Genomic DNA, 27,900 nt, shown 5'->3' with positions numbered 1-27,900 from the left:
TCCCCTTGGTCAACACTGATACTGAACTCTTCATGGTACAAGAGGTAGAGATGGGTATCAAGAAGTTGGGTGTTGGAAAAGCAAAAGACTTAGCTGAACTCCAAGCAGAATATCTAAAGTGGGGCTCAAAGGTTCTTGCACCTCACATTACAGAAATCTTCAACAACATCATACAACAAGGGCTCCCCACAGATTGGACAACTAGTTTGGCAATACCTCTTTTCAAGAGCGGTGACGTCAATAATCCCTCCAATTATAGGACCATCATGATAAACCCTTTGTTTGCAAAGCTATTTGGAAGCATGCTAGAAAACAAAATTAGCAAGTGGGCAGAAGAAGAGATAAGCGTGCCAAAGGGCAAGCAGGTTTTAGACCTAAACATTCCACAGTTGATCATTGCATAACTTTAAGGCACATCATTGAAAAAGTTTGGGAGAAAAAGGAAGAAGTCTTTTGTTGCTTTGTTAATTTCAAAAAAGCGTTTGACTTGGTTCCTAGGGATAAACTTTGGCAGAGAATGGAGGAACTTGGGGTTCCTAAACATTTGAGACCAACTGTGCATAGGTTGTATGAAGAGGTGAAAGTCAAAATTAGAACTTCAGTAGGCATTTCTGAAAGTTTTAGAAGCGATATTGGGGTCAAGCAAGGTTGCCCACTGTCTCCAAACCTTTTTGGTTTATATATTGACAAGCTTGAGGAGTAGTTAAATTCGCAAGGGGGTGATGGTATCTATTTGTGCAAGTTTGTTATAAGGCTTCTTTTGTATGCAGATGACCTTATTTTGATTGCTAAATCGGATCTTGGTTTGCAAGAGCATTTACTATCCTTTGAGCATTTTTGTAGAAGTGTGGGGATGCAAGTCAATATCAACAAAACGAAAGTAGTGGTCTTCTCTAAGAAAAGAAAACATAACCAGTGTAAGTTCTACTTTGAAAGCAACATTCTGGAAGAAGTTGCAGACTACAGATACCTTGGAATTGACTTCAACAAAAATCTAAGCTGGAATGGTTGTAGAAAGAAAAGAACTTGGGGTTGGAAAGCATTTTATGCTTTTCAAAATAGGTGTAGAGAGGTAGAGTTATGGCACTAGAAGACCACTCAAAATCTTTTTGGGCTTCTAGTGATTGTGGTGATTCTCAATGGTTGTGAATTGTGGGCTAGTAGTACCTCTGACATGCAGTGGAGACAAATTGAGAAAATTCAGAAGCATTTGATTAGAAACAAATTTAAGATTAAAAGTGTAGTTCCTTATGATATCTTGTTAAGTGAAACAGGGACTGCTCCTACTGAAACAATTGCTATGGTGCGAGTCATAAGGTATTTAAAAAAATTGAGCAAATGGAAGAGGGTAGATGGTCTAAGGTTGTCTTTAATGATAGATTGTGCAAGAGCAAAAAAAACTTGGATGCAACAAAATAACAAATGGTTTAGTAAATGGGGTATTTGCTTGAACGCGTGTCCCATAAACAGTAAAGAGATAAAAAAATTTGTTATGGAAAAGTTCCACAAATGTACTTGGGATAAGGAGCTAGGAAGAAAGAAAATTACTACATTGAAGTGTTTAATCCCACTCATAATCATCAACCAAAAGCATACATAGAGGCCAATATCTCTTGGAGAGCCAAAATTCTTATTGCTCAGTTAAGGACTAATTCTCATCAACTCCGTTGTGAAACAGGGTGCTAGAAAAGGCCAAAGAAGTGTGGGAGGAAAGGGTATGCATTTTTTGTTCTTCCAGAAAAGTGGAAACAGAAAAACATTTCATTTAAGAATGTGAGGCCTTCAAAGAAAACAGGGAAAGTTATTCAAATATGCTGGCAGCTAGCTCTTGGGATAATCTATTTAGTGAGGGGTTTGTCGAGAAGTTGGGAGCATTTATTGTGAAGCTACACAGAAAAAGGGCTGAATACATCAAGCAGATGAAGAAGCAATCTGTCCCATAGGCTATCTTTAGCCTCGTGGACGTTAAAATAATTTCTTCTTTCTTCTTTCCTAGCTAGGAGCAAACTAACCAAAAAAATAGATGGCGAAACCTCCAGTAGTTGCTTGCACTTCAAAAAACTACTAGTTGTTAAAGAAAGGCAGAGGTTAGCAATACATGAGTAAAATAAGTGCACAAATTAGTTTAAAACTTCAAACTCATTCAACACTGTCCATTCATCAACTTAGAACAACAACATTAGAAAAGTAATGTGATTCAAAGCTATAAGTTAGAAGTAGTTCTCAACAGGCACATCATAAACACCTGATCACTTTTTCTTCAAAATGGCCTTGAGGAATTCTTCTCATTAAAATTTCAAAAGTAGTTCTGAAAATTACAAAAAATAAGAGACTTGTAAAAAATCTTCGGCAAAATCACATAACGAATCTTTTGTCGAAGATTTTTTACAATATTATGGATCACAGAAGTCTAAATTCCTCAATAAGAGACTTTTTTAATGGGTGTCTTTGGACATATATAGCTGAGTTTGCAAATGTTTCTAGGGACTTCTTGACTTTCCACGGACAGTAACAACTTTTGGCTTTCCCTGATTTGCCATTTTCATACTTACTTTTTACAATACAATTGAAATCAACTTTCATATGCGTCCCTTAGCTTTTTCTTTGAAGTAAGTTGTCCATAATTGCTGATAAGCATAGGTTCCTATTACCTTGTGAACACCATACTTTCTAATATGATTTCATAAATCATTGACACTCGGGACAAATTTTTCATGTCTTTTTTTCAATGTAAGTAAAAAGGAGCTTATCAAATTTTTGTCTTTAGAGGGCACCACTAAATGCCTTTTCATTTCTATGTTGGTCACTCTCCAAGTTATCTTCGTAGATAGTTCTTTAGGATGTATAATTGCTTCTAATGTTGTTTGAATTTGACTTGTTAGTGTTGGCTAGCCCAACCTTCCAATCTTTGGAAGTCTGCATATATCTATTTGCCTTGTGGTAATTGCATGATCCCTTGGGCAGTTGCTGATTGAATTTACTATATATCATTTCATAATTATTCTAATATCTTCTTTTACATGAAATCTCACTTGCAAATGTATCTAATAGATAAAGCCGATTTTATTTTTTTGGTTTATTGGCCCTATGCTTATAAGTAAGTGTCACTTATTAAGTGAAGATGGTGTCTTTTGGCTATCGTGGGACTAAATTGGTAACTTGAAAGATAATTTCATTATAGCTTCTCTGAAATCATATCATGTATACTTTTGCAGAATACCCTGGAATGGAAAGCAAAACATTCTGATTGACAGGTACTCGTTGACTTCACAAGAAATTCATGAGTTAGTTATCTTTTTATTTTTATTTTACTCTTTTTTTCGAAAAGATTGAAATCTGACCTACAGTTAATGATCTTTCAGGTTTGATGGTAGAGCACTTCTAGACTTCATCCGAGAGCCTGATCCCAAACTTTATCGGTCTCGAGAGAAAACTGAGGAAGAAGAAGAACTCGAGGAGTTTGTGAATTTTGAGCGTTATCGGGATTTAATTAAGCATCAGCGTAGAGGATGTCGGTACTTTTTGATTCATCCCCTAGTTTTGTCGCATTGACTTTTGCGCTGAACTTCTCGGTCAATCTTTTCAAGTCCATATCTGTAATGAGAGTATCTATCTAAGATTATGGTAGTGCTTGATTCATGCTGTAGCTTTTGTCAGCATGAATTTTTGTCAGTGGCTTTTCTTGTGCTCATGCATGATAGTATTTCTTCCAGTCAATGATGAAGAGGGTCTGGAGAATGTTGATCAAGAGCTGGAGGCAAGAGCTGCTGCACCTTTTTTATCAGACAGGTCAGTAATTACCATTTTCTACTCTAGAAAATGCACATGAAGAAATTTGAGATTCAAGGCATAATGTTGTAATTCTATATCTATTTCTAATTACTAGTTGAATGTATAAAGCAAAGAAATTGTCCTATTGTTTTACATATTGAACCTATTTTGGTTGTATATTCACTGATTTTGGTCATACATGTGTCCAAAATGTAGAACAGTTCGATGACTTCTAAGCCACATACTAATAACTTGCTTGAAAAATCGACGTTTAGGATTATCTTGATTTTCTGGTTCTTAATCTGTTTAATTTAGGAGCTCAAGTTAAGTGGATGTATACTTATCCCTTAGAGCAAGAATTATTCACTAGCTTCTTACTTTTAGAATATAAAAACTGATGCTCTTTTTAAAAGTGACATATATCTTGATTAGGGTTGATTTTCAATTTATTTAAATTGACTTTCAATAATATCAATGAGGATACCCCAAAAACACTTTATATTCCTGATTTCATTCTATATTATTAATATTTAATGGACCTTTGCAGAAAGCACATATCGGTGTTTTAAGCATTTCTGATAAGAAATTTGTGCTTCTTTGGACTATGCCATCCATGTACAGATGCCATATATTATGTTGGATTTGGGAAATTACACATCCCAATGTGTCTTAGAGAGACGATGTTTTTAAATATACCAGATATTGCCTGGGTTTTGCCTTTGGACATAAGCCATGGACTTACTTAAACCAAAATGGGAGGTCAAACACTACAAAAATGACTTGACAAGAGTCCCAAAAAGGTTGGGAAAACAACCAACAAAAAATTGCCAAGTGGTGCCCTGAAAAAATGATAAAGTAATGAAAACTTGGGAAATTGTAAAAAATGACTTTGTAAAACATATTGCTCTTTTCCAGGGTTTGATTTCACAAATCTTTCAAAATAAAATTTCTGTTTTGAATTCAATACTTCTATTTAGACTTCAGTGCCTGAAGTAACATGCAATACGCATCAGAGCTTATCTTGCATATTTTTTTCTCTTTGAATGGCTTCATGAAATGTAGAGAATTCCATAGTATTATTTAGACTCTAGTACTTGAAGTAACATGCATTCACAGGAAAGGCGTAGTAGATAATAGACGCAACCTTTGGTAATATTGAATAACTCAAAACATACATTTTGCTGCCTTACAACCATCTTTTCACCTATCTGAGATTTTAATGGAATGTCTCCTTTGGTGCTAGAGCAGACTAATGTGGACATGGTATGCAAGGAAGTAATATCAATAGTACCTTGGAAACCTTGGAAACTTTGAATCTCTTGGATTGAAACCTTGGGTTCTTTATTAACATTGATTCATTATGAGGATCACACTTGTATAACCCTCTTCAGCCAGGAGGTCACTCAGCATTAGAAAAATTTACCTAAGGTAGCAAAGATATACTGAATTAACCTCTGTTAGACACAACAATGGCGAAGACAGAAGATATGAAGGATCAGCCTTGAATCCATTATTATTCACAATGATACATATTTATACAAGTCTAGTTCCTTGGTTTCATATTCCAAGTGGTCTCTTGGATGAAGGATCAGCCTTGAATCCATTATTATTCACAATGATACATATTTATACAAGTCTAGTTCCTTGGTTTCGTATTCCAAGTGGTCTCTTGGACTCCCTTTGACTGTTCAGCTTCCACACCAACCCTTAGAGGATTTGGTGTCCAACATTCCCCCTTTAATCCGAAGGGGTATGTATGTGTCCAAGAAGAGAGCTGTAATACAAAATGTGCAAAAATATGCATGGCAACACTAGGCTGAATGTGCTCTCTGAAATGTTGGTATAAGGGGGTGGTTTAAGGATGACCACCAACACTGGAACGCTTAGTGCAGTTCTCAAAACTCTTCCAAATCTAACAAGAAGCTGAAATCTTTTGCTAGAGGAAATGTCTCTAATGATTTGGAGAGGGAGACCTTCAACCTGGAAAATGGAGGTCTACAACCTGCAGTGGTTTAAGGATGACAACCAACTCTGGAATGCTTAATACAATTCTTGGAACTCTTCCAAAACTTGCAAGAAGCTGAAGTCTTCTGCTATAGGAAGTGTCCCCAATTCTTTGAAGAGGGAGGTCTCAACCTCGCATAGATGGTTTAAGGCTGACCACCAACCAAAGGCATGCTCAGGGGCATCTCTGTCTCTGGCTACAACTCTGAATTAGGCAGCAGGTTCAGATTGTGGCTCATGCTCGCTTGATGTGGCTTTGAAGTTTGTAGATGACCATCACTTCGCCCCCCTGTTAGATATAAGTTGAGATGATGTAGAAAACTCAATTGCAAGACTTTTCAATTCTCTAGAAGAAATTCTGACATATGACTGAAATATCTTCTTGGCTGTTGAAGCCCATTGCCAAGAAGCGATCCATCCAAGATGAATCTTTGTTCTTGCAGGGAACTTTTTTTTGAAGCATTTGTTTGAAAAATGATTATGCTGACCACAATGCTTGCACAGGTGAAGATCGAAACAATGATCTTTCACATGGCCAACTTTGTCACAATGTTGGCATCTGACATTCTGTTATGGCTGTTGTGGAAGAAGAGCAGGAATAGGTGAAGATGAATTGTCAGGAAGAAATCCAACACTATGGAATTGGATAGGCTTTGAGTATTCTGGAGTGTGAAAGGACACATCCTTGTCATATTCAAGACCAGTTCTGTGCCTGATATGGACAAACTCTTCCCAAGGTTTGATAATTGGCTTGGGATGTGCAGACTGAACCTCTCCATCTTTCTGCACATCTTCTCCTGAAATGGGTACTACATCCGCCATTTCTTGTTGTTGATTGGTGTTATGATGCTTATGTTGCTGTAACTCATCTTGCTGAAGTTGAGACTTCAATTGCAAAAATTCAATGTTTTCTTATGCATTTTGTAGACAGACCTTAATATTAGACAAGGTGTCCTTGCTGACTTTAATTGTGTCTCCACCAGTAGATAAGATTAGAGTGCTTAATAACTCTAGTAATCCATGAATTTTCTCCATTATTCAAACAATTCAAGTCCACAAATGACCAAAAATGCACTTGTAGAAACAATGATGGTTTTAGAAAATTAATTTGCCAACTCTTGAATTGGAATGTGAAAGAGTCCAAAAGTGTTCACTATAGAGATCAAGGCAACAATAGGGAAGCACAAGGATCTTTTTTTTTCTCTTTACCTATCACAACTTCAACTGTTCAGCTTCCACACCAACCCTTAGAGGATTAGGTGTCCAACAACCTCATTAACACGGGTCTCATAATTGGTCAATCCAGAGGGTAGACGATACCAACCAAAGAAAAGGACTATATTTAACTTTTATCTGTAGCAGACAAAAGTGGCTAATGGGACAATGAGGTGTTTATTCTACCACTCTGTATAGTTAGGCACAAGGAGACACAACCTCTTTCCATGTCTGATAAATCAAAGCTAAGAACTAATAAATCATAAATAAAAGTACATAGCCAAATGTCCAAGGTAGCAATGCATCACACCTATTTTTTTTCTCAATTTTGGACAGGAAGCTAGATATTGATAGCTTAACCCCTTTCTCATGGCTTCTCACTCTTCTTGGGTTTTTCCATGTATGTTGCCTATAGAGTACTTAGAAGTGAGAGCTCATTTTCTTTCTTTTGTTTCATTTTTATAGTGGAGATGCTTGAAGCACTCCATTGTGTTTGATTAAATATCTATACTTTTTTTAGTCCCTTTAACCATTAGTGATTATTTTCTCTTGATAAAATGCTTTATAATTCTATTCATATGTAAACATGAGTACATGCATTTTATACAAGAAGGGGTCATGGAGATACCTACCACAACCCAAGGATGTAACTCAAGAACACTTAGCCTATCAAAACTTGATGTGTAGGGCATCTAAAAAGTTGTAATGATCAACAATGCTCGAGGCATAGCAATAAACACAAATAAATTAGGGCAGCTAGCTATAATGAGTTGTCAGATGATGAAGATGCATAGAACAATCATATATGAGTTGTCAGACATTGAAGATGCATGGAACAATTTATTATTTTTAATTTTATATAATTTATTAATTTTTATTATAAATTTATAATTATAAAAAATATATAATTTATTAATATATAATGTTATTATTATTAGTTGATAGTTTAACATTATATATATGTTATTAACTGATAGTTTACCAATTAATACAATGTGTGTGTGTGTGTGTATATATATATATATAAAGTGATATAAAAATAATGATATAAGATATATATAATGTATAGGACCATTAAGCGACGGGCAATCCACATAATAGCCGCGTGGGACAAATTGAACATACAGCGCAACATGGTTTCAATAACAAATAATGTATAATATAAAAAAATCATAATTAACCACTTCAGTTTTTTATGGTAGTCTGTAAATGAAGACTGGTTAGGTGTGACCATTGCAAATGACGAATCTTGCAACCTCGCCACAGGCCCATGGGTGGAAAGCCACAGTGGCTAACTGCATTTGCCTAGTGTAGGGAATTTACAACACCACAATACATTGATGAGGTTGATGGTTAAAACTAGTTCGGTCGATGGTATGGAGAAGATACACAAAATTGGCAAAGGCATGCGGAAAAATCTATGTAACACCCACATCAAAGCACATGGAAAACTTCCATTAAAACCCACAACAATACATGGAAGCGGCCAGCGGTGAAAAACTTCATTGAACCCATCATCTAACTTGAATGGACTTTAAATATTCTTTTGGGTTCGCCAAATTTTGAACTTCAACCTAGAAGTTCGACAAACCCTGTGACTTATGTTGAACCCCTTACATGCTACAACATTGGATGCATGTGCCTAAGGTCCCTCTTGGTTAGTTTTGAGTGGGTTCACATATACTTTGGGTAGAGATCGAGCATTATATTCCATTAGAGGAAATAATTTGCTAGTTATGTCATAGGTAGGATATTGATATGGAGGAACAATTCATTTTTCTATGTTTTATTACCATGAGATACAATCACATTTTTGTTGCCTCTTCAGGGAGTCTCATAACCCTATGCATTGCTTCTTAAAGTAAACATTGGTGAAGTCAAATCTAACATAAAAGTTTCAACGAAATTAAAAAATAAAGGTAGAAGAGTTAATACCTTTCAAACTAATCACTAACAAATAGTCCTCAATAACTTCCCTCCCAACAACCTACAAATGGCTTCATATATCCTTTATCGTGATTGAGAAAAGTAAGCCTTAAGGGTAAAAGATGGTACCTTTATTGCAAGTTTTGTGCATTTTTGACAATCTCTTACAATATGTATCTCTTCTTGATCTTGAACTTGTGGAAGCACATCATGGGCCACAAACAACTTTATTAACGTAACTATTCAAGATTCCTTGCATTGAACTTTTCTTTCATGAAAACCACTTTGTTGCATGTCTTGCAAGGTGCTTATGGTCTCTTTCACCTCTTTTCTTGATAATTCCTAACCATAGGGCTTTCCTTCACCACTTTTGCCTCCATGCTACTTTTGAGTTCCTTTGCCTTGATGGCTTTTGTTTCCATGCTTTAGTTGCTTCCATGTGGCTTGAAATTTGGTTACAAGACTCTCTTGGATGATCCACTCCCATTGCCATTGCCACTACTGAATTGCTTCTTCCTCTTTTTTCAAAGCAACTTTGGGTACTTCTTCTGAAAGGAAATATGAATGGAGCCAAATTTAACATGTTTCGACAAATTTGCAAATTTTGGCAGAAGAGTCAAGGCTTCTCAAAGTAATCCCTATCAAGTATTCCTTGACCACTTCTCTCCCAATGGCAGAGAAATGGCCTCATATCTTTTATCTTTAGCAAGTGTTCTAAATGTGAATCGAAACCTTCAATTTTCATTGAGAAAAGTGGGCTTTTGAGGTAAAAGACCATGCCCTTATTGAAAGTTTCCCACAATTTTCATAATCTCTTTCACATTGTCTTTGTCTATCAGATCTTGAACTTGTGAAAACATGTTATCTAACACATACAACTTTATTCATGTGTCTACTTTCATTTCTTTGCATTGAACTTTTCTCTCAGAAACCACCTTGTTTGCATAGCTTGCAAGGTCTTTGTGGTCTCATTCACTGCCATCCCTATCAGAATTCCCAACAAACACTTGTACTAGAAGTTTGTAATCTTTGTTGGCTTCTCTAGGCATTTATGTTATGACCTTTTAAGTTTTGTAAAGGGTTTGATTAATGTTTGATAGACTTGTATTTTTGTTAGTTGAAATTATGCCAAGAACTAATCAATCAATCCAATTGTAAATTCTTCGACTTCAAAACACAATTACCTCTAAACTATGTTGTATCCATGCACTTTCTACTTGCTCGGTGCTTGTTTTATGAGCCTTTGTACGCGCCCAACTTGACACCAAAATTATCCAATTGATTGGCCAACTACAAAGATTATTTCTACCCATGTTGTCCACCAAGTATATACACAACACAAATATTTTTAGTAAATATGTTGTAGAAATTAAAAACATACTGTGTCTGTGCGTTGGTCAAAGAAATGCCTATCATATTTGTTGGGATTTTCTGTTGATCATGTTTACTAGTTGTGTCGATATGAAGCTATTCTACCTACTATCTACAAATTTCTCTTTGCACAATTTATCTATTTGTGCTTTTGCGTCCAAACGTTTCTCTGTTGAAAATGTAGCGAGTAAAGGTCTTCTGGTTTGTGCCTTAGCCAATGAAGACCTCGATTGTCTTTCTCTCTCTCAGTATGGGTGCAAGCTCATGAGATGGACTGCAGTTAGGATGGGGTTATTTCTAGTTTACTACAATGATCATCAAGATATCATGCGTAGAGTTGAAGATTCAGTTAAGTGCAGTCTTCATCATCTAGTATTGGAGTGGGTTTCACATCTTGCTTGCTCCATCATGTTTTCGTCTCATATTAAACCGCACTAGTCCGCTGCTCTCCTTCTATGCTGAGTTCGTCATTGTTGTCCACTGCTAGTGCTTCACATTCGCATCAATCGTCACCGGGTCCATTTGTCGTCGACTGCTGCCACCACACACCATCATTGTCCGTTGCCTCCAATACACCTAGCCATTGACCCCCTGTTTTGTCGTTCTTCCTTCCAATGTTGCATCTGTTGATGTCACCACTTCATAGTCTAGTTACCATATGCTCAATTCTCACGCAATCATTGCTGATTTTGCTTCCCTTTAGCCACGTCAACAGATTCCTTGTCGTCTTTTGTGCCGCCTTACCTGTGTCTTGATTGTTGTGTTAGCCCAATACCCTTGTTCCCCATCGAACCAACTCTCCACCAACATCGTGTCTCTTCTTTACCTCACTGTGTCCCTCCCAACATCACTTATTTCCTTGTCGACGTCGTTGTGTCCCTCGCCATCACCAACTCCACTGTTTCAGAAATAAGTAATAATATAATTAAGTAATAATTAAATTTTAAAAAAAGAAAAAAAGAGAGGAGCGAATCAAGCTGGAGTGTTATACACCACCATTCACTCGGACAATGATGATGAACGAATTTAGTAAAAAACTGGAGGAGTTTGAGAATAGGCTTAATGAAAGTAACGTGAACTTTATGAAACTCCAGAATAAAACAAATAGTATAGAGAATTGTCTCCAACAAAATTATAATTCCCTTCAAAAGGACCAAGAAGACTTGCGAAATTGGGTTGATCATAATTACATTCAGGTAATGGGTATGCTAAACCTGATCTTTAAAGGAAAGAATAACGCATCTACTCTACAACATCATAATAATGAAGCCACTCAACAACCAGAATCTTCAAATACATCAAACCCATTAGACATCCATAACACTCCTAAATCTCCATGCACATCTTCCATACCCAATCGATAAAACAGGTTACCGAATTTTCAAAATATGTAGATCTCAACCCAAATTTCCTTTTTCAATCCACCGTTTGCCACATATCAACGAAGAGCAAAACTCGAGCTGTCCAAATTTGATGCTAATGAGAAACACAATGTCGCATGGTTCAACAAGGCAGAGGGGTATTTTGAGATTTACAACATTGACAACGACGATGAAAAATCAAGCACGCGTCCATGCAACTTGAAGGCGAAGCATATAATTGGTATATGTGGTGGAAAAATTGACATATTTGATCAATTGGAGTAAATTCAAAGGTCCTTTCTTTAAACGGTTCCAAGGTATTAAGGAAGAAGAATTCTTCACAAAACTCACTAGACTACAACAAAAAGGAAGTGTGGACGAGTTTACTAGAGAATGGGAGACACTAGCCACCCAAGTACTTGGATTATAAAAAAACGCCTTATTTAATCATATTACTGGACTTAAACCATATCTCCAAGATGAACTTAAGCTTCACAACATTACATCTTTAGAAGTAATAAGACAAAAAGCAAAAGCTGCAGAAAAGAAATTCGAAAGAATACAACTGCCAAAAGTTGAATGAGTATATTCAAGACTAAGGTTTCCCCAAACTTCTGACATGGAGAATACAAAGTACGATCCACCACATTTGCGAGGAGGAAAATCTAATATGAAGGTGCAAAGAATAAAAGAGAGTAAATGTAGACATTGTGGCGAAAAATGGGATTCCAAACACAAATGTATTAAGGGAAAGGATACAAAGAATTTATATAAGTGTGAAGCAACTCAAGATTCAGATAGTGAAGAATCAAATACAGAAGAAGTTGAGGATTCCCAACAATTCCCCCCAGAATTAGACAGCGAAAGCCAAAAGGCTCAATATTCTCACATATCCAATGCCTAACATGAAAGTGATGGTAGCAGATGGAAAGAAAATCGAAGGAGTGGGTAAATGCCATGTGGTTAAATTGCAAATTCAAGATTACAATTTAGAATTACCGTTTTTCACCATACCGCTTGGGGGACTGGATGTGGTTCTAGGTGTCCAATGGCTACAAACCCTAGGCGCTTACTTTGCCAACCATCAAAAACAATTTATAAAGTTTAGATGGGAAGGACAAAACTAAACCTATATGGTTTTCAACCACCCAAAAATCAGATTGTGTCGTCCCATCAAATGGTGAAAATGATCCAAAAAGGAGCTTCGACATATATGGTACAATGCTAATAGATGGAAATGATGGCTTCAAAATTAATTGAAGAGGAACACCTTGAGATTTAGGCTTTAATTCAAAAACACCAAAAAGTATTCCAAAATCTTCCGCTGCAGATGTCACTTGAAAAATAAATTTAGTACATAATCGAAGTTAAGTCAGGATCAAACTCTGTGAACATCAAGCCATAGAGATATCCACATCATCAAAAGACTGAAGTCGAAAGGCTAGTCCAGGATCTCTTAAAATGTGGTGTCATCACAAAAAGTAGAAGCCCTTATGTTGCTCCGGTGATTTTAGTCAGAAAGAAGGAAGGCTTGTGTAGACTATGCATAGATTACAAAGGATTGAATAAGATAATAATTAAGAGCATGACAACTTAGGAGCGAAAGTGGGAGTGGGGAGTGACACTTTCAAAAGTTCCCGGGTCAGGAGCGGTTTTGGGAGCAAATTTTATATAATATATATTTCTATATATTTTGATGCATATATGTCAACAAAAGCATATAGAATGATGGATTAGTGATAAAAACATAAAAACATGGATTAAACGATATAACATCATTCGTCTAGTAGTTATAATCTTCATCAACCACATGTCCAAAATTACAAGTTCTCATTTATATAGCATGTAAGGGTGCACACATAACCAAAATAGAATCCAGTGCAATCCATCTCTGAACCGAAAATACATCAACAAATAGGCTCTAGATGGCCTCTAACATCCAAAAAAATCATGCTACATCAAATACCTACATATCATCAAAATCATTGCCTATCTTGGGATTTGTCATTAATATCACCCTCTAAGCATTAACATAAGATAGAAAAAACGTAGCATGTCAAGTCAAGATTTTGTTTGAGTGATGGGTACATTTTTAGTAGGGTCATGATAGAGTTCAACGACTAATGCCATTAACATCAAGGTACATAGAGGACTTGGTGCTCTTGCTTAAATAGGAGTTCCATACCCTAGTACATGACAAAATCCAATGGAAACATTGTAATCCCCCCAATCCTGAAATCTTGAAAAAACTGATAAGTCTATTGGATATTGAGGGAGATCTAAAATTCTACTTTTTCCATATGAAATCCAATGAGGTTGGAACCACTCTCAAACATCCCGAGTCATTTCATGGTAATGTTAAAAATTTAAGTAAAAGTATGAAAATGAAAGATAAAGGAGAATGTCACTTTTACTTTAAGAATTTAACGTTACAATGAATTGCATATCAATACCAGGGCCATATGCTTCAATATTAGGTTGCCCCACTCAAAAGCTCTTGTTTCTTTGAAAACAATTTGCATTTGGAATATCTTTGCGTTTTTATTTTTTGTGAAGAAAGCCAAGGAGCTAAATTGTTTTTACAGGAGCGCTCTTCGGGAGCAGATTTGAGGGGGGGGTGTGCTCCCCCGCAACCCTGATTAAGAACAAGTTCCCTATTCCTTTCATAGATGAAATGTTAGATGAACTTCATGGAGCCAAATATTTTTCAAAATTGGACTTGAGATCCAGATACTACCAAATCAAAATAAGATTAGAGGATGTCACGAAGACTGCCTTTCGAACTCATGAAGGTCATTACGAGTTTAAGGTAATGCCTTTTGGGTTAACTAATGCTCCAACAACTTTCTAGACCAACATGAATGAGGTATTTCGACCATACTTAAGGAAGCTTGTACTAGTTTCCTTTGATGATATTCTAGTCTATAGTAAAACATGGAAGGAGCATCTACAATGCTTGAAACAAGTCCTCACTATACTAGAAGAGAATCAATTTTATGCAAAGATGTCCAAATGCACCTTTCGAAAAGAAGTAGAGTACCCTGGACACATAATATCCAAAGGAGTAAAGGTAGACCCTTACAAGGTCAAGGCTATTAAACAATGGCCTAAACCTATTAACATCTCCAAATTAAGAGGACTTTTACGATTCACTGGTTACTATCGACGATTTATTTGAATTATGCTAACATAACCGCTCTGTGACGAATCTTTTGAAGAAAAAATCATTCATATGGGATGATCAAGCAGAGCAATGTTTTGAAATATTAAAAAAAGTCATGTCTTTAGCACCAGTGTTATCAACTCTTGATTTTTCAAAACCTTTTATAATTGAATGTGATGCTTTTGGGTATGGATTAGGCACTGTATTAATGCAAGATGGCCCTCCCATAACTTTTGAAAGCATTAAGCTAAATAAGAGAGAGTGTTCAAAATCACCATATGATACAAAAATGCTTGCTATCATGCATGCTTTAACCAAATGGTGACAATATCTTCTAGTTAGCAAATTTTTGATACATAGGGATCACAATAGCCTGCAATATCTTCTACGACAAAAGACACTTTTAGCAGAACAACAAAAATGGTTGGAGAAAATACCTACCATTGATTTGGAAATTCTTCATAAGAAGGGTAAAGGCAATGTTGCAACTGATGCTTTGTCTCGAAAAGACGAAGACCCATCATTACTTGAAATTCAGAGTGAATATGTGAAGAGTCCAGATGTATGTAACTTAATCAATAGTCATATTCAAAACTCAAAACTTGAATGGAAGATTGACATCCTTTGGTATAAGGGACAAATTTATTTAAGTCCCACTTCCAGATTTAAAACCAAAGTTCTAAAGGAGTGTCATGATTCACTAGTAGTTGGACATGTGGGATCCTTCAAAGCTTACTATAATATATGCCAATCATTTTTTTGGAAAGGAATGTACAAGGAAATTCAACAAGATGTGGAAGAATGCGATAAATGCGAAAGAAACAAAAATGAAAAGTGTTTGACCCTAGGATTGCTCCATCCCTTGCATATCCCAAACTATAAGTGGGAAGAAATAGCGATGGACTTCATTGATGGGCTACCCATGCCAAGCGGGAAGGATAATATCCTTGTGGTTGTAGACCGACTCATTAAATATGCACCTTTCATGGGCGTAAGAAGTTCAAATTCAACAAAACAAATTGTCGAAATATTTTGAAAAAGTATTTACAAATTGCATGGGTTTCCAAAGATTATTGTTAGTGATCGAGATGCTAAATTTAAGGGAAACTTTTGGAAGGAGTTCTTCAAAAAAATTGGGACATCCCTCAACATGAGCTCAACATATCACCCCTAGATAGATGGGCAAAATGAAATTGTTAATAAATGTTTGGAAGCATACCTTCATCGTTTTGTAACAGACAAGCATAACAAATGGTCTAAATGGTCACATCTGGTAGAATGGTGGTACAACTCCACTTATCCCATTTAAGCAAAAATGGCACCATTTCAAGCTCTCTATGTTTACGAGCCTCCAAAATGGAAGGAATCAACCATAAATGATATAAAAGTTCCAACAGTAAAAGATTAACTAGAGGAGAAACAAAAAATTGTTCAAACACTAAAGGAGAATCTCAATATTGCAAGAAATCGTATGAAACAATGAGCTAACCAACATAGATCAGAAAGAGGGTTTAGCGAAGGAGATTGGGTATATGTCAAGCTCCAACCTTACAAACAACTATAATTAAAACAAGAAGGAAAAACAAGCTAGCTCCCAAGTTCCAAACCATTTCAAATCATCAAGAAAATCATCCAAGTAGCTTACGGTTTGAAATTGCTGGAAACAAGCTATGTCCATAACGTTTTCCATGCTTCCTCTTTATTAAAGAGATTGGGAAAACATCAAATAATACAAACATTTAGGAATTTACAGGGTAAGTTCCTCAGATAGAACACCAAAGGACACCGCTCACAAACAAATCACAGATCAATACACAAGTATTCTTGACGTGGTTAAAACCCTCAAAGAGGGAAACAGTCCATGACCTGAGCCAATGCGGGCACTTCAGGCAATTTATTAATGTAAAAGAAAGAAAATTTACATAAGCTTATCTCATGAACGGTCACCTTACAAATGACCCTCCATGCTCTTTAAATAGATATAATGGACCAATCGGGTGTTAAGCCACAGATCAAGTGTTGGTAATATCGAGGAGAGAATGAACCGTCGGATCACTTCATGTCTAGAACATATCGTGACTGTTGGATTGTAAGTTATAGAAGTACATAGTAAAGAAACACACTTTACCTAACTCTACACTAGACCAAGTTATACTTGACTATTTCCTATGTGTCGGAATATCCTAACAAAACAAACCTTCCTACATTGAATAACGAAGGGGAAGTTGTAGTATAATTGGAAGCTATAATTGCTACAAGAGAAAGCTGATTATGTTCTGAAGTAATTAAAGAGTATTTTATCAAGTGGAAGAGCCTACCAAAAGAAGATGTTTCTCGGGAAACAAAAGATTTTCGTCAATAACATCCCTCATTACCTATGCTTTGAGGACAAAGCATTTTGTGAGGGGAAGGAAATGTTATGTACAAAAATTAACTTGTATTAATTATAATTAGGAAGAAAGGCATGATCCAAAGATCACAACCCTTATGTAAAGGCACTCAAGGGTATTTAAGGCGGGGGCCCTCATTGTAAAAATCATCATTCAATATTATAATAATAATAATAAATAAATAAATATTTCTATTATTTCAACAATCTGCGCCTCTATATCAAACAAGTTAAGACTCTAAGTGTTGATTGAAGAGAGAAATAATATCACTCCTAGTTAACTCATTAATCAGAACTCGAGTTTCTAAATTGAGCTAGGCCACTTGCATGCTCGAATTGGGTATATAAAGAGGAGGACGAAGGCATATGAATACACAAGTTTGTTCACATGTTTGTGAGATTATTCTCTGGTTGTATGTGCATAGAATTGAGAGCTTGTGTCCTAAGGAATAAGTCACAATTCGCAAGAGAATAGGAGCCTCAAGTGCGCAAGAAAATAAGGACTTATGTGCTAGGAAATAGGGGCAGATTTGTGCAAGGATTTAGGAGCCTCTTGTGTGCTAGGAAATAGAGATCTAGTGCGCAAGGAAATAGGGGTGGCTAGTGTGCAAATATTAATGAGTAGGATTAGGGATTTGCAGGGAGAGTCAGGCTAGTTCAGCAAGGGATTAGTTGTGTGCTAGAGGCTCGAGATCAAAAAATGATCAAGGTAGGCCGAGATCAATTGTATTAGCTAAGGTTAGTGAGAGACAAGTTGCTTTGTAATAGATCAATTGCCAAGAACAAGCAATAAAATACCACAACAAGATAACATGTTTTCCCTTTTTGGTTTCTTGGGTAAACAAACATGTCAATTTGTGTGATGTGTTTTTATCTCTGGTGTTTTTTATTCCACCACTTCTAATTTGTTAAGAAATTTTATATCTTGGTGAAAGTAAATTTGGTTTTAGTTTTCACTTGCCTAGTTTTTAGTAATTCACTAAGTAGTTGTAGAGTTTCATGGAAATTTAACATCCTTTTAGGGATTGCGTTGATTTTAATATTTACCAGAAGTTTTGGTTATAGGAGTGTAATAGCCCTACCCAACATAGTGCTCACTAGGAGGGTGTTATCAATTAGGATTTTTTTTCCTAGTAAAATCAAGTAACTTAAGCATCTTTGTTCAACCAAGTAATTTGATTACCAAATAATACCATAAATAACATAATAATATGTAGTTGTAACCCGTAACGTTGTTGATGATTAGTCCCTAGACCAAACCAATGCTCCATAATCCAAATTGCCAATAAAAGTGATATCATGTCCAAGATGTACCTTTCCACCCAACAATGCAACACTTGAGTCTAGGTGCTACCCTTGAGTAAGGGCTTAAGCTCATTGATTGCGTAGGTCAAGGATAAACACTCTATGAAATCATAACAAATCACTCATCTGCTTGTTAATCACATCAATGGGTCAAACATCCAACTTGTAAGTTATGTGCGATGGAGAAGCTTTTGGACATATGTTTGTTAAATTCTCTTGAAACTCTACAACTACTTAGATGAATTACTGAAAACAAGGGAACTAAAACTGAAACCAAATTTACTTTCACCAAGATACAAAGTTTCTTAACAATCTATAAGCAGCGGAAAAACATGAGAGATAAAAACACGTGTACACAAAATTGACATGCTTGTTTACATAGAAAACCCAAACAAGAAAACCTACTTTCTTTGTTGTGGTATTTTATTGATTGTTATTGAGCAATTGGATCTATTACAATTCACGTTACTACTGCAACCAACAATCTGTCTTTGAGAACACAATTGTTTTCCTCCTTAATAGCCTTGACTTGCCTTGAGAATCTCTAATTGCTGCTCCATAATCCTTGTGTATTGGAGCCCCTATTTCCTTGCACACTTTCTCCTATTTCCTAGTGCACAAGAGCTCCTATTTCCTTGCGCACTTGCTCCTCAAGAATGCACATTTCTCAAGAATGATCAATCATGTGCTTTCGTCCTCCTCTTTATAGATAGATTTCGAGCATGCAAGAAAGCCTAGTTCAATTTAGAAGTTCGAGTTGTGATTGCAAGTTAAGTGAGAGTTATATTCATTCTCTCTCCAATCAACGTTGGAGTCTTAACTTGTTCTCTCTCCAATCAACACCGAAGCCTTAACTTGTTCTAACTGAACTTGTAATTGCCACTTCATCTTGTAGTCAAACTGAAGAAGACTCCACATAAATGGAGCTCCAACACTATGCATGCGACATTGATAACCATTCCAGTAAACTGGAAAACAACTCATCGTAACTGAAGTCTATCTCATGGACTCACACTCATGCTAGAGAAAGACAAATTTGTAGTCTTCACTGGCTAAGGCACAAGCCAAAAGTGTTGGAATTTGAGTAGCCATGGTCGATATTTTTATCATGTGAAGAAATAGAAAATTTGAATTATATTATGCCTCCTAAATTGCTCAAGTAGGTTGGGCCCTTGGAGCCACCCATTCGACCCCCTTCAAAGACTATATATAGGAGACCACTCCTCCTCATTTGATATATCGACTTGTGACTTGATTATCTTGTTGAAATTCTGGTGTTCTATGTTGTAACAATCACCTATTACAAAACTTTTTTATGCTGTAATATTAGATAAGCAAATGTAGATAAAACATAAATCAAATGCACAATAGAAGACAACCAAGAACAAAATGAGACACAAAGAATTTAGGTTCAATGACTAGGGAAAAACCCACAAGGGGAAAACCCAATCAAATTCTTCTTTTATTAGAAATCAATTGTTCAGTAGAGATAGAGTACAATGAGAGATCAAGAGAATGAGTAAGTTCACCCAAATATGATCAAGCTGTAGTATGAAGATCACTGGTAGTAACAACAAATGCACACGCTGATTCAACCTTCCCTTCAAATAAATCAAAATTGAAACACTGAATCAACCTTGGCTCACCAAGTTCTACTCTTACTCTCCAAGTCTCTTTCTCACAATCTTCTTCAACTCTCTCTCAAGTTTGAGTTCTTCTTTCACAATGCACAAGTAGTGAGGGGAGAAAGAATGAGGCACATATATATAGGAGCTACAACTGCATGCCATTAGGGAGTAACTCACATGCCAAGAGGGAGAGTAACACATGCCCATTTAGTAAATGTATGTCATTAAGAAGGTATGCATGCCTTTGTAACTTATGCCATTAAAGAGAGTGTAACATATGCATTAAAGAGTGCATAAGAGGAATCTTTTATGACATGCTTTACTGAGAGTGTAAGAGAGTGTAAGAGGAATCTTTTGACGAGCTTTTATTGAGTGTAAGAACATTAATGAGAGTGTAAGAAGAATATGCCAAGCTAATAATGAGTGGAAGAGAACATTATTGAGAGGCATGATTGAGTAACTTGAATTTATTTTTAATAATAATATAATAGTATCATAAGAATAATAATAATAGTAATGATAATATTGATGATTAAGTTGAAATTGAACTATTAGAATTAATTGATTGTCAAAAGGGTTTTTCCATCAACAGTACTTGATTTCCAATGGATGCAAGGTGATTTACTCTTTTTGGAAAGTCATAGTTGAGACTTTCTACTTTTAGAAATTCATCCCTGAGATGCCAAATTTTCAACATAGCTCTGTTCCAGTGAAAGAAGAAGACGAAAGAGGGGCCAAATTTCAGAAGGGAGGCTTGGCACTTGTGGGATGCTCTTGATTATTGGTTAGATGTTTTCTTGATGTCTTATTTTTGATGTATTGATGAACATTGCACTCTCTCTCTCTCATAAGGAAGGATTTTTGGGTTTTCCCATTGTGGGTTTTGTCCTGGCCTCAAGCATAAATTTTTGTGTTTCTTGTCTCATTGGCTCATGGTTATTTTACAGCGCTTTCATGTTTATTGGATTTTGTTTTTTGTTTTGTTTTGTTTTATTATTATTATTCTGTATAACTGCATAATGATATTAGATGTTATTTATATGTAATTGATGCTAATTGATCATTGGAAGTAGTTATATGTTGAAGAAAATTGTTCTAGCTTGTTTTCCCTAGAAATATCCACATGGCACCAGAGCTGGTTCGATGAGCAGTTGAGACAAAGACCACATCACATCTGTGATAAAGAAATCCAAGCTTGCTTATTTGAGAATAATCCAAAGTGTTTGTGTGAAGCATGTAAGAAGGGTAAAAAATTCTCTATGCTTCAAGGTCGAGTTATCTCTCGCTGTTGAGAGAGGGTTGAGACTCCCTTAAAGTTTGTACATAAGGTCGAGAGGGTTTATATGCTAAAGAAGCATTGAGCTCTCTTTAATTTGTCTCTCTGAAATAGGACCTGAGCATTAATGTGATTTGTTCAATCCAAAATTGCATCTCTGAAGCATAATCTGAAGTCGGTATAGTAGTCCAAGCTAAGATCAGAGCTTTATTTTTTGAAGTTCGAGCTCAATCACAATGTTAGTTAATTGTAGTTTGTAGGTTTGCATTAATGATCCGAATGTTCTGAACTCCTTTGGAAGGCTTAATACCTCAGAAATCAGATGCGTCCTAAACCCTCTGCGTGTCCTAAATTGGTCAAATCGAACACGATTTCGTGGGACACGTGTCCTCCAATTGTGTCTGGGGAACGAGTCCATCATGTCACGATTCTGAGACACATGTCCCTTGATTTGATGTCCCATAAAGGCTGGATTTGGTCATTTCTCCCTCACTTTTCTCTGCCTCTCTTGGTGTGGGTGTGTGGGAGCGAATAACAAAGGGTTTGGGAGCATTTTGGAGGCGATTCATCTTATTTACAGGTGGAGGGATGAGTGGTTGAAGGGAAAGACAAAGATGTGGGATGTCTTTCCCGATGATATGGGTTTGGACAACAGTGTTGAGTTGACATTGGCCAACTTGGATCCTAATGAGCCAGTGCTAGAGGCTGTCACTTTTGGTGATGGTGATACTGTTGAGGGGTCATCCTCCGCAGCAACAGATGTAGAGATGACATTGGATACAGAGGAGGAGGTTGCAGTAGAGGAGAGCAGTGGTGACCATGATGATGACAGTGATGTTGATTTTGATGATGATGATTGATGACTCATGAGCTACCTACTTCCTTAAGGCTTGTAGTTGTTTTGTATTTGCTATTTCTATTTGCCATTGTATTGCTACTACCTATGTAACACATTTTGATTTTGATGACTTAATGAGAAAGCTGCAGTTTCTTGTCTTTCTCCTATTGGATCATTGATGAATCTGCCACAATTGTATTTGTATGCATAATGTTTCTTTGTAAAACCTACGTCGAGATGAAGATCTATGTTTGAATCAATGAATTTGTATCAAGAATGAGAATTTGTGTAACAAATATTTATTTTTTAATATATATATATATATCTATATATATATATATATATATAGAGAGAGAGAGAGAGAGAGAGAGAGAGAGAGAGAGAGAGATTTTATTAATATAATATATAACATGTCCTGTTCCGAGGGGTCAACGTGCTCATGACAGACATTGGTATCCTTGTGTCCTGCATGTCCCATGTCCCCATGTCAGGTCACTTAGCTTAATATTGTTTTGCATTGTGACATGTCTCTGTGGTAAAGTCGAAGTCATTGGAGACCTAAGTCTGTAATGGCATTTAAATGACAAGCCCCTTGATCTGAGACTAAGGCTATTTGAGACTCATCTTGTGATTCGAAGTCTAAGGTTACATGATGATACAAATGGACTGATCTCCCAGTGTGAGAAAAGGGTCAAGTTTCAATTGCGAATTCGAGCCCTAAGTTCTGAGCATGATCCCTGTTTAGTCCAAAGTCTATAGTAAAGGGGTCCGAAATTTGGAGTGTATCCTTGTGCTACAAATGCTATGAAAAATTCAAGTGTGAAGGCAATCTGATCGAAGTAAAGGCTACCTTGATTTGTGTATTGCTTTGTGGATTGCCTCATCAATTTACTCATCATCAATATCATTACTGCAATCCTATTCATGGCAATCAAAACTACAATTGATGAATACGACTACTACAAAGATGACAACAATTACAAAGATAAGGTAATCCATGTTTGTGGTATGAAACCTTTGTAATCTGAGCCCAAATTCTCTTTTTGTGGTTAAAGTCTAAGTTTGGATGTGATGAGTTTAAGTAAGGAATCAAGGAAAAGAGAACGTCTGAGTTTTTCTGTGATATACCTCTTTGATAGTCCAAAGGTTGGAAGCATCCAAACTCTCTCTATGTGGTATCTGAATTACATTAGTATTGATAGTCATTTGAGCCTCATGATCTGATCCGAGTTTGTCATATTTGAGCCTCATGATCTGATCCGAGTTTGTCATATTTGAGCCTCATCTCCATGGTATAATGGACAAATCCGAACTAGTATATTTCTGTGGATGAAGTCTTGTCGAAAATGAAGCAAAGGTGGTTAATGAGGTCAAGGAGGTCTAGAAAGAAATCAAGAAGTCACTCCTTTTCTCACTCTAGCATTTGATCCAAGTTCTGAGCATAAATTCAAAGGTTTGTGAAGAGATCCTAAGGTTATGAGCATAAAATCTGAATTCACTCTATGGTTGACAAGTTTGTGCATAATTGTGGAATAGTTCGAGAAAAAGTCCGAGTGTGCCATCACAGTGGAACAATGACAAGTTTAAGCACTGAGTTTTCATAAATTTAAGTCCTTGTGGTAAAACAATTTTTTTGACTGTTCATTGGTATCGTTGTATTTCTGTTGTTTGTACAAAAGTTGTTATGAATGAAATCCATCATATACGATAATAGATCATCTCCGTGGAGTTAAATTCTCCATTTAATGTTAGACTTAGGTTCTTTACATAAAAGAATAACAAATCATACTGCAAAACAGACCGACCTATTTACAAATGCCTATGGTTATGATCTGAATTATAATCCTAGATCTCTTTGTGGTAAAAAGGGCTAAGTCCCTTGTAGTTGAGGCATATCTTTGCAGATGTAATCAAAGGTGTTAATTACTGATCTCCCACCATGATTGATTGAATGTTTGACCACATGAAAGACATTATTGCCAATCTTATGTTATAACATCTACTCCAATGGAATGGTCACTTTGCCATGAATCCTATGTTACATTCGTGAATATGGACAATATGTTCCCTATTCAATTTATGTTAAAGAAGAAGCACTTAGAGAGAAGTCATGGGAAAATAAATGGCAAGAAGATTGAAAAATGACGTTAAAAAGGAATCGTGGAAACATGTGATAACAAAATAAGGAAGGCCGCATGGAGATGTACTAACTCTTGATGTTGATGTGTGTTGACTCCTTGATGATCATGTGGACGAGGTTGATTGGATGCAAGAAGGCTAAGATCAAGAGGGAGCTGACACCTTCTCAAAAGATAAGTATTTTATCTCTTTCTTGATTATTTCTATTGTTATTTTATTATGAGTCTTGTGTCTTTGCATATATTGCTTTGTTGTATTTGCTCTTCCTTGGCCTCCTATTGAGGATTGCAAGTACATGATGAAGCTTGCTAAGGCTGTTGCAATAAATATTGGAAGACCAAAGCTTGGGACAAGAAGACTCGTGATTTGATGAGCTCTGGACTTAGAGGGAGCAGATACGATCAACATGTTTGAAGCACGGTTTGATCTATGACGAAAAGAAGTCAGTTCTGAGATGAAGATGGCTAGAGCAATGCTGATCCAAAGATGAACCTGCGATTTTTTTGCTATGTATTGATGATATGTTTCTGACAAGAGTTGAGGACTTCTGTATCCAGTGTAAGACAAAGTTGTTCTCATGAGCCTGGGGAAATCCTTGCTATGATATTGGACCGCAAGTCCATGGACTTCTCCATGAAGAATATTTGAAGTTGCAAGGCTTTGTTGTTGACTTGGCTGATTCTTTGATTGGCTCGTTGAACTATCTATTGCATATCTTGATGATTGCTTTTGTGAGAAGCCACAATTGAAGCTAAATAAATAGTTGATTGTTTAGCCTATTCTTTCCTGTTGGATTGTTTGATCAAGTGCTGAAATCCACGATGGCTACTTTTCTACTGTTAAGTAGGTTGTTGATGTTTGCTTTTGTGAGAAGCTTGGAATCACTGAGAATTCCTCTTGGAGAGGGAGTCCATTCCCCTATGGTTCTAGAAGATTAGCTTCATCATTGCTTATTGTTTTTATGAACCCCTCCCTTAGGAGGGTTTGGCCACTTTGGTTCTTTGAGCTTATGGATTTCTTCCCTAACATCCTTGTGTGATTTCCTTCTAGTATTCCGTGTTGTTTTAACTTCAACTGTTTCCTGATTGTTTCTTTTCTCTTCCTTAGTTGCAGTTGAGGGATAAGAATCAACTGGCTTGGCTTCGATCCTTGAGGAGTACAGGGCATTAGAAGGGGAGTGGTATATTTCTTACTTATGATCTGAGGAATGGCATATGCTCTCAGGGATTGGGCTTGATTCAGGGTTTTCTTCCAAGATTGGCATTTTAAAAGAGATCCTTGCATTTTAACTTTAAAGTTGGTTTCACTAACATTTCATGTTTGGTAGATTCTCACCTTGGGATAAAACTCCATACTTGTTTTTGTTGAGGATGATCTCTAGATTCTCATCTCTAGCTGCTAGACACCTTGGATTGTTGTTTCTTGTTTGTTTTTGTTATGCAACCAACTCACAAAATAGAAGAAGAGATAGATCAATGACTTCAAAATAAGCCTCTTCGAGGGGTCAACCTCCTTTACATTACACAAATGGACAATTCTTGGATGATACAAATGACAAGACCTCCTTTCTATATATAGGAGTATAAGGGGTCACAATATAATCAAGGTCGACATAACAATAATAATGTAAGGGCACAACAATAATACTAGTGGGCTTCTATGGGGCACAATAATAAAAATATGGGGACTACATGGGCACAACAATACAATAAGGTGGTTGCACTAATAACAATAAGGGGCTACACTAGTAGTATAGTGACCTAACATGCTCCTCTCCTTCAAAAAGTGTTGTTCTCAATGCTTGTGTAGTTATGGATGCTTCCGTATAAAATTCTCATCCTCCCATGCAGAATCTTCAGTGGTTAAGTTCTTCCACTTGATGAGATACTATGAAATTGATCGATTTCGTAGCTGCCAGGTTCTTATTTCCATGACTTCTTTAGGTTCCAATATGATTTTTTCTTCCTCGTCAAGTTTCAATAATATTGTTTGAAGTGGGAGCTTATCACCTATAACCTTCTTTAAGCACGAAACATGGAAAATTGGGTGCACTCGGGAAGATGCTGGAAGCTCCAATTTGCATGCCATAGCACCAATCTTTTGCAACACCTTGTAATGACCATAGTATTTTGGTGATAATTTATTATTCTTCTTAGCTTGCTTGAGGGACATTTGTTTGTATGGTTGTAGCCGTAAAAATACCCAGTTGCCTACATCAAAACTTTTGTCATTGCGATGTTGGTCCGCTTGTTGTTTCATTTGATTCTGCGCTAAAGTGAGGTTATCCTTTGAAAGTTGGAGAACATGTTGATGCTTGATGTGATCTTCCATTGCTTGAACCTTATAATTTTCTCTTAAAGATGATGTGATGGATGGTGTATGATATCCATAAAGTGCCATAAACGGGGTCATTTTTGCTGAAGTGTTATACCACCATTCAATTAGAGGTAACCACTTGACCCATTGTGTTTGTTTATTAGATATAAAGCGACGAAGATATCCTTCCAAACATTTGTTCACTATCTCCGTTTGTCCATCAATCTTGAGAGTTTGAGGAGTGGTAATTCTTGCCAATGCACTACAAGATATGGTCGGATTCATTTCTTCTTTCTCTGGGGTTGGTACCTGGTGTATAACCTCTTCTTTTGACGTTTCTTGTTCCTTTTCCTTCTATTCACAATCTTTGTAAAATAATTTATTCTCAGCACACTTATAACCTTTAGTGTATTTGCTATCACAACTGTAACAAAACCCTTTTGCTCTTTTTTCCTCCAACTGTTGTGGTGTCAACCTTGTAGGTTGTGGAAGGCGAGGAGCAGCAACACTTCCGTCTTTAGAGTTGTGATTAGTAGACTTCCTTGTTGCCATAATTTTGCTTTCCTCTTTTCTGGCCACCCTAAATGCTTTCTCTAATGAATCAGGTTCCCAAAGGCGAACCTCATGCTGGATGTTATCCTTTAAAGTCCCTATGAAGACTTCAATCCTATGCTCTTCTCTGGGATATCATTTATCCTTATATTCAATTTTTGGAAGTCCTCAATGTGCTCTGCCATTGAACTCTTTTGTTTGAGATTTATCAGTTGGCTAAAGAAGGTGTTGTTCTTTGTATCCTCATAATGTGCTATCATTTCCTCTGTGAAAATTGACCAGGTGACAAGTGGTGTACGAGAACAAAGCCCTTTACACCATACAAACTGATTCGATTCTAAATATAAATATGCAATACGTACCTTTTGGAACGGTTGCACATCATGTAGATCAAAATATTGCTCCATCTGTAGTATCCAAGTTATCGGATTCTTGCTTTTAGGAGCTCGATCTTGAAACGATAGTAACTCTGTAATTTCGGGTCTCCAATTTCTGAAATTTCGTCCTATGGTAGCCCTCTGAGTCCTCTTTCCAACCCCACAAGTCTGATTGAAATTGGATTCTCCAAGAAAGAGTTATGCCTAATGTCCCGCGATGACCTGGTTATAGTTTGGTTTAGTAGAGCAAACTTGTATGACGTGCCACG

General features: G+C 36.5%; 1 protein-coding gene across 2 annotated transcripts in view; it reads left to right on the top strand.

Annotated features, from left to right (window-relative positions):
• Positions 1–27,900, top strand: part of LOC149225516 (CLK4-associating serine/arginine-rich protein) — a 57,422-nt gene that overhangs the window by 3,527 nt on the left and 25,995 nt on the right. For both annotated transcript variants that reach the window (XM_089377114.1, XM_089377115.1), the window contains exons 2-4: positions 3,216–3,254; positions 3,363–3,511; positions 3,714–3,789. In XM_089377114.1, coding sequence (XP_089233240.1) covers positions 3,216–3,254; positions 3,363–3,511; positions 3,714–3,789 — 264 coding nt within the window. The remainder of the gene's footprint in view (positions 1–3,215; positions 3,255–3,362; positions 3,512–3,713; positions 3,790–27,900) is intronic.

Source organism: Pinus tabuliformis, chromosome J, assembly GCF_031772625.1.
Source record: "Pinus tabuliformis cultivar Carrire ecotype Pingquan chromosome J, CPIR1, whole genome shotgun sequence".
Taxonomy (NCBI): domain Eukaryota; kingdom Viridiplantae; phylum Streptophyta; class Pinopsida; order Pinales; family Pinaceae; genus Pinus; species Pinus tabuliformis.
Note: the sequence above shows the minus strand (reverse complement) of the source record. Positions and strands in the feature narration are given on the sequence as shown.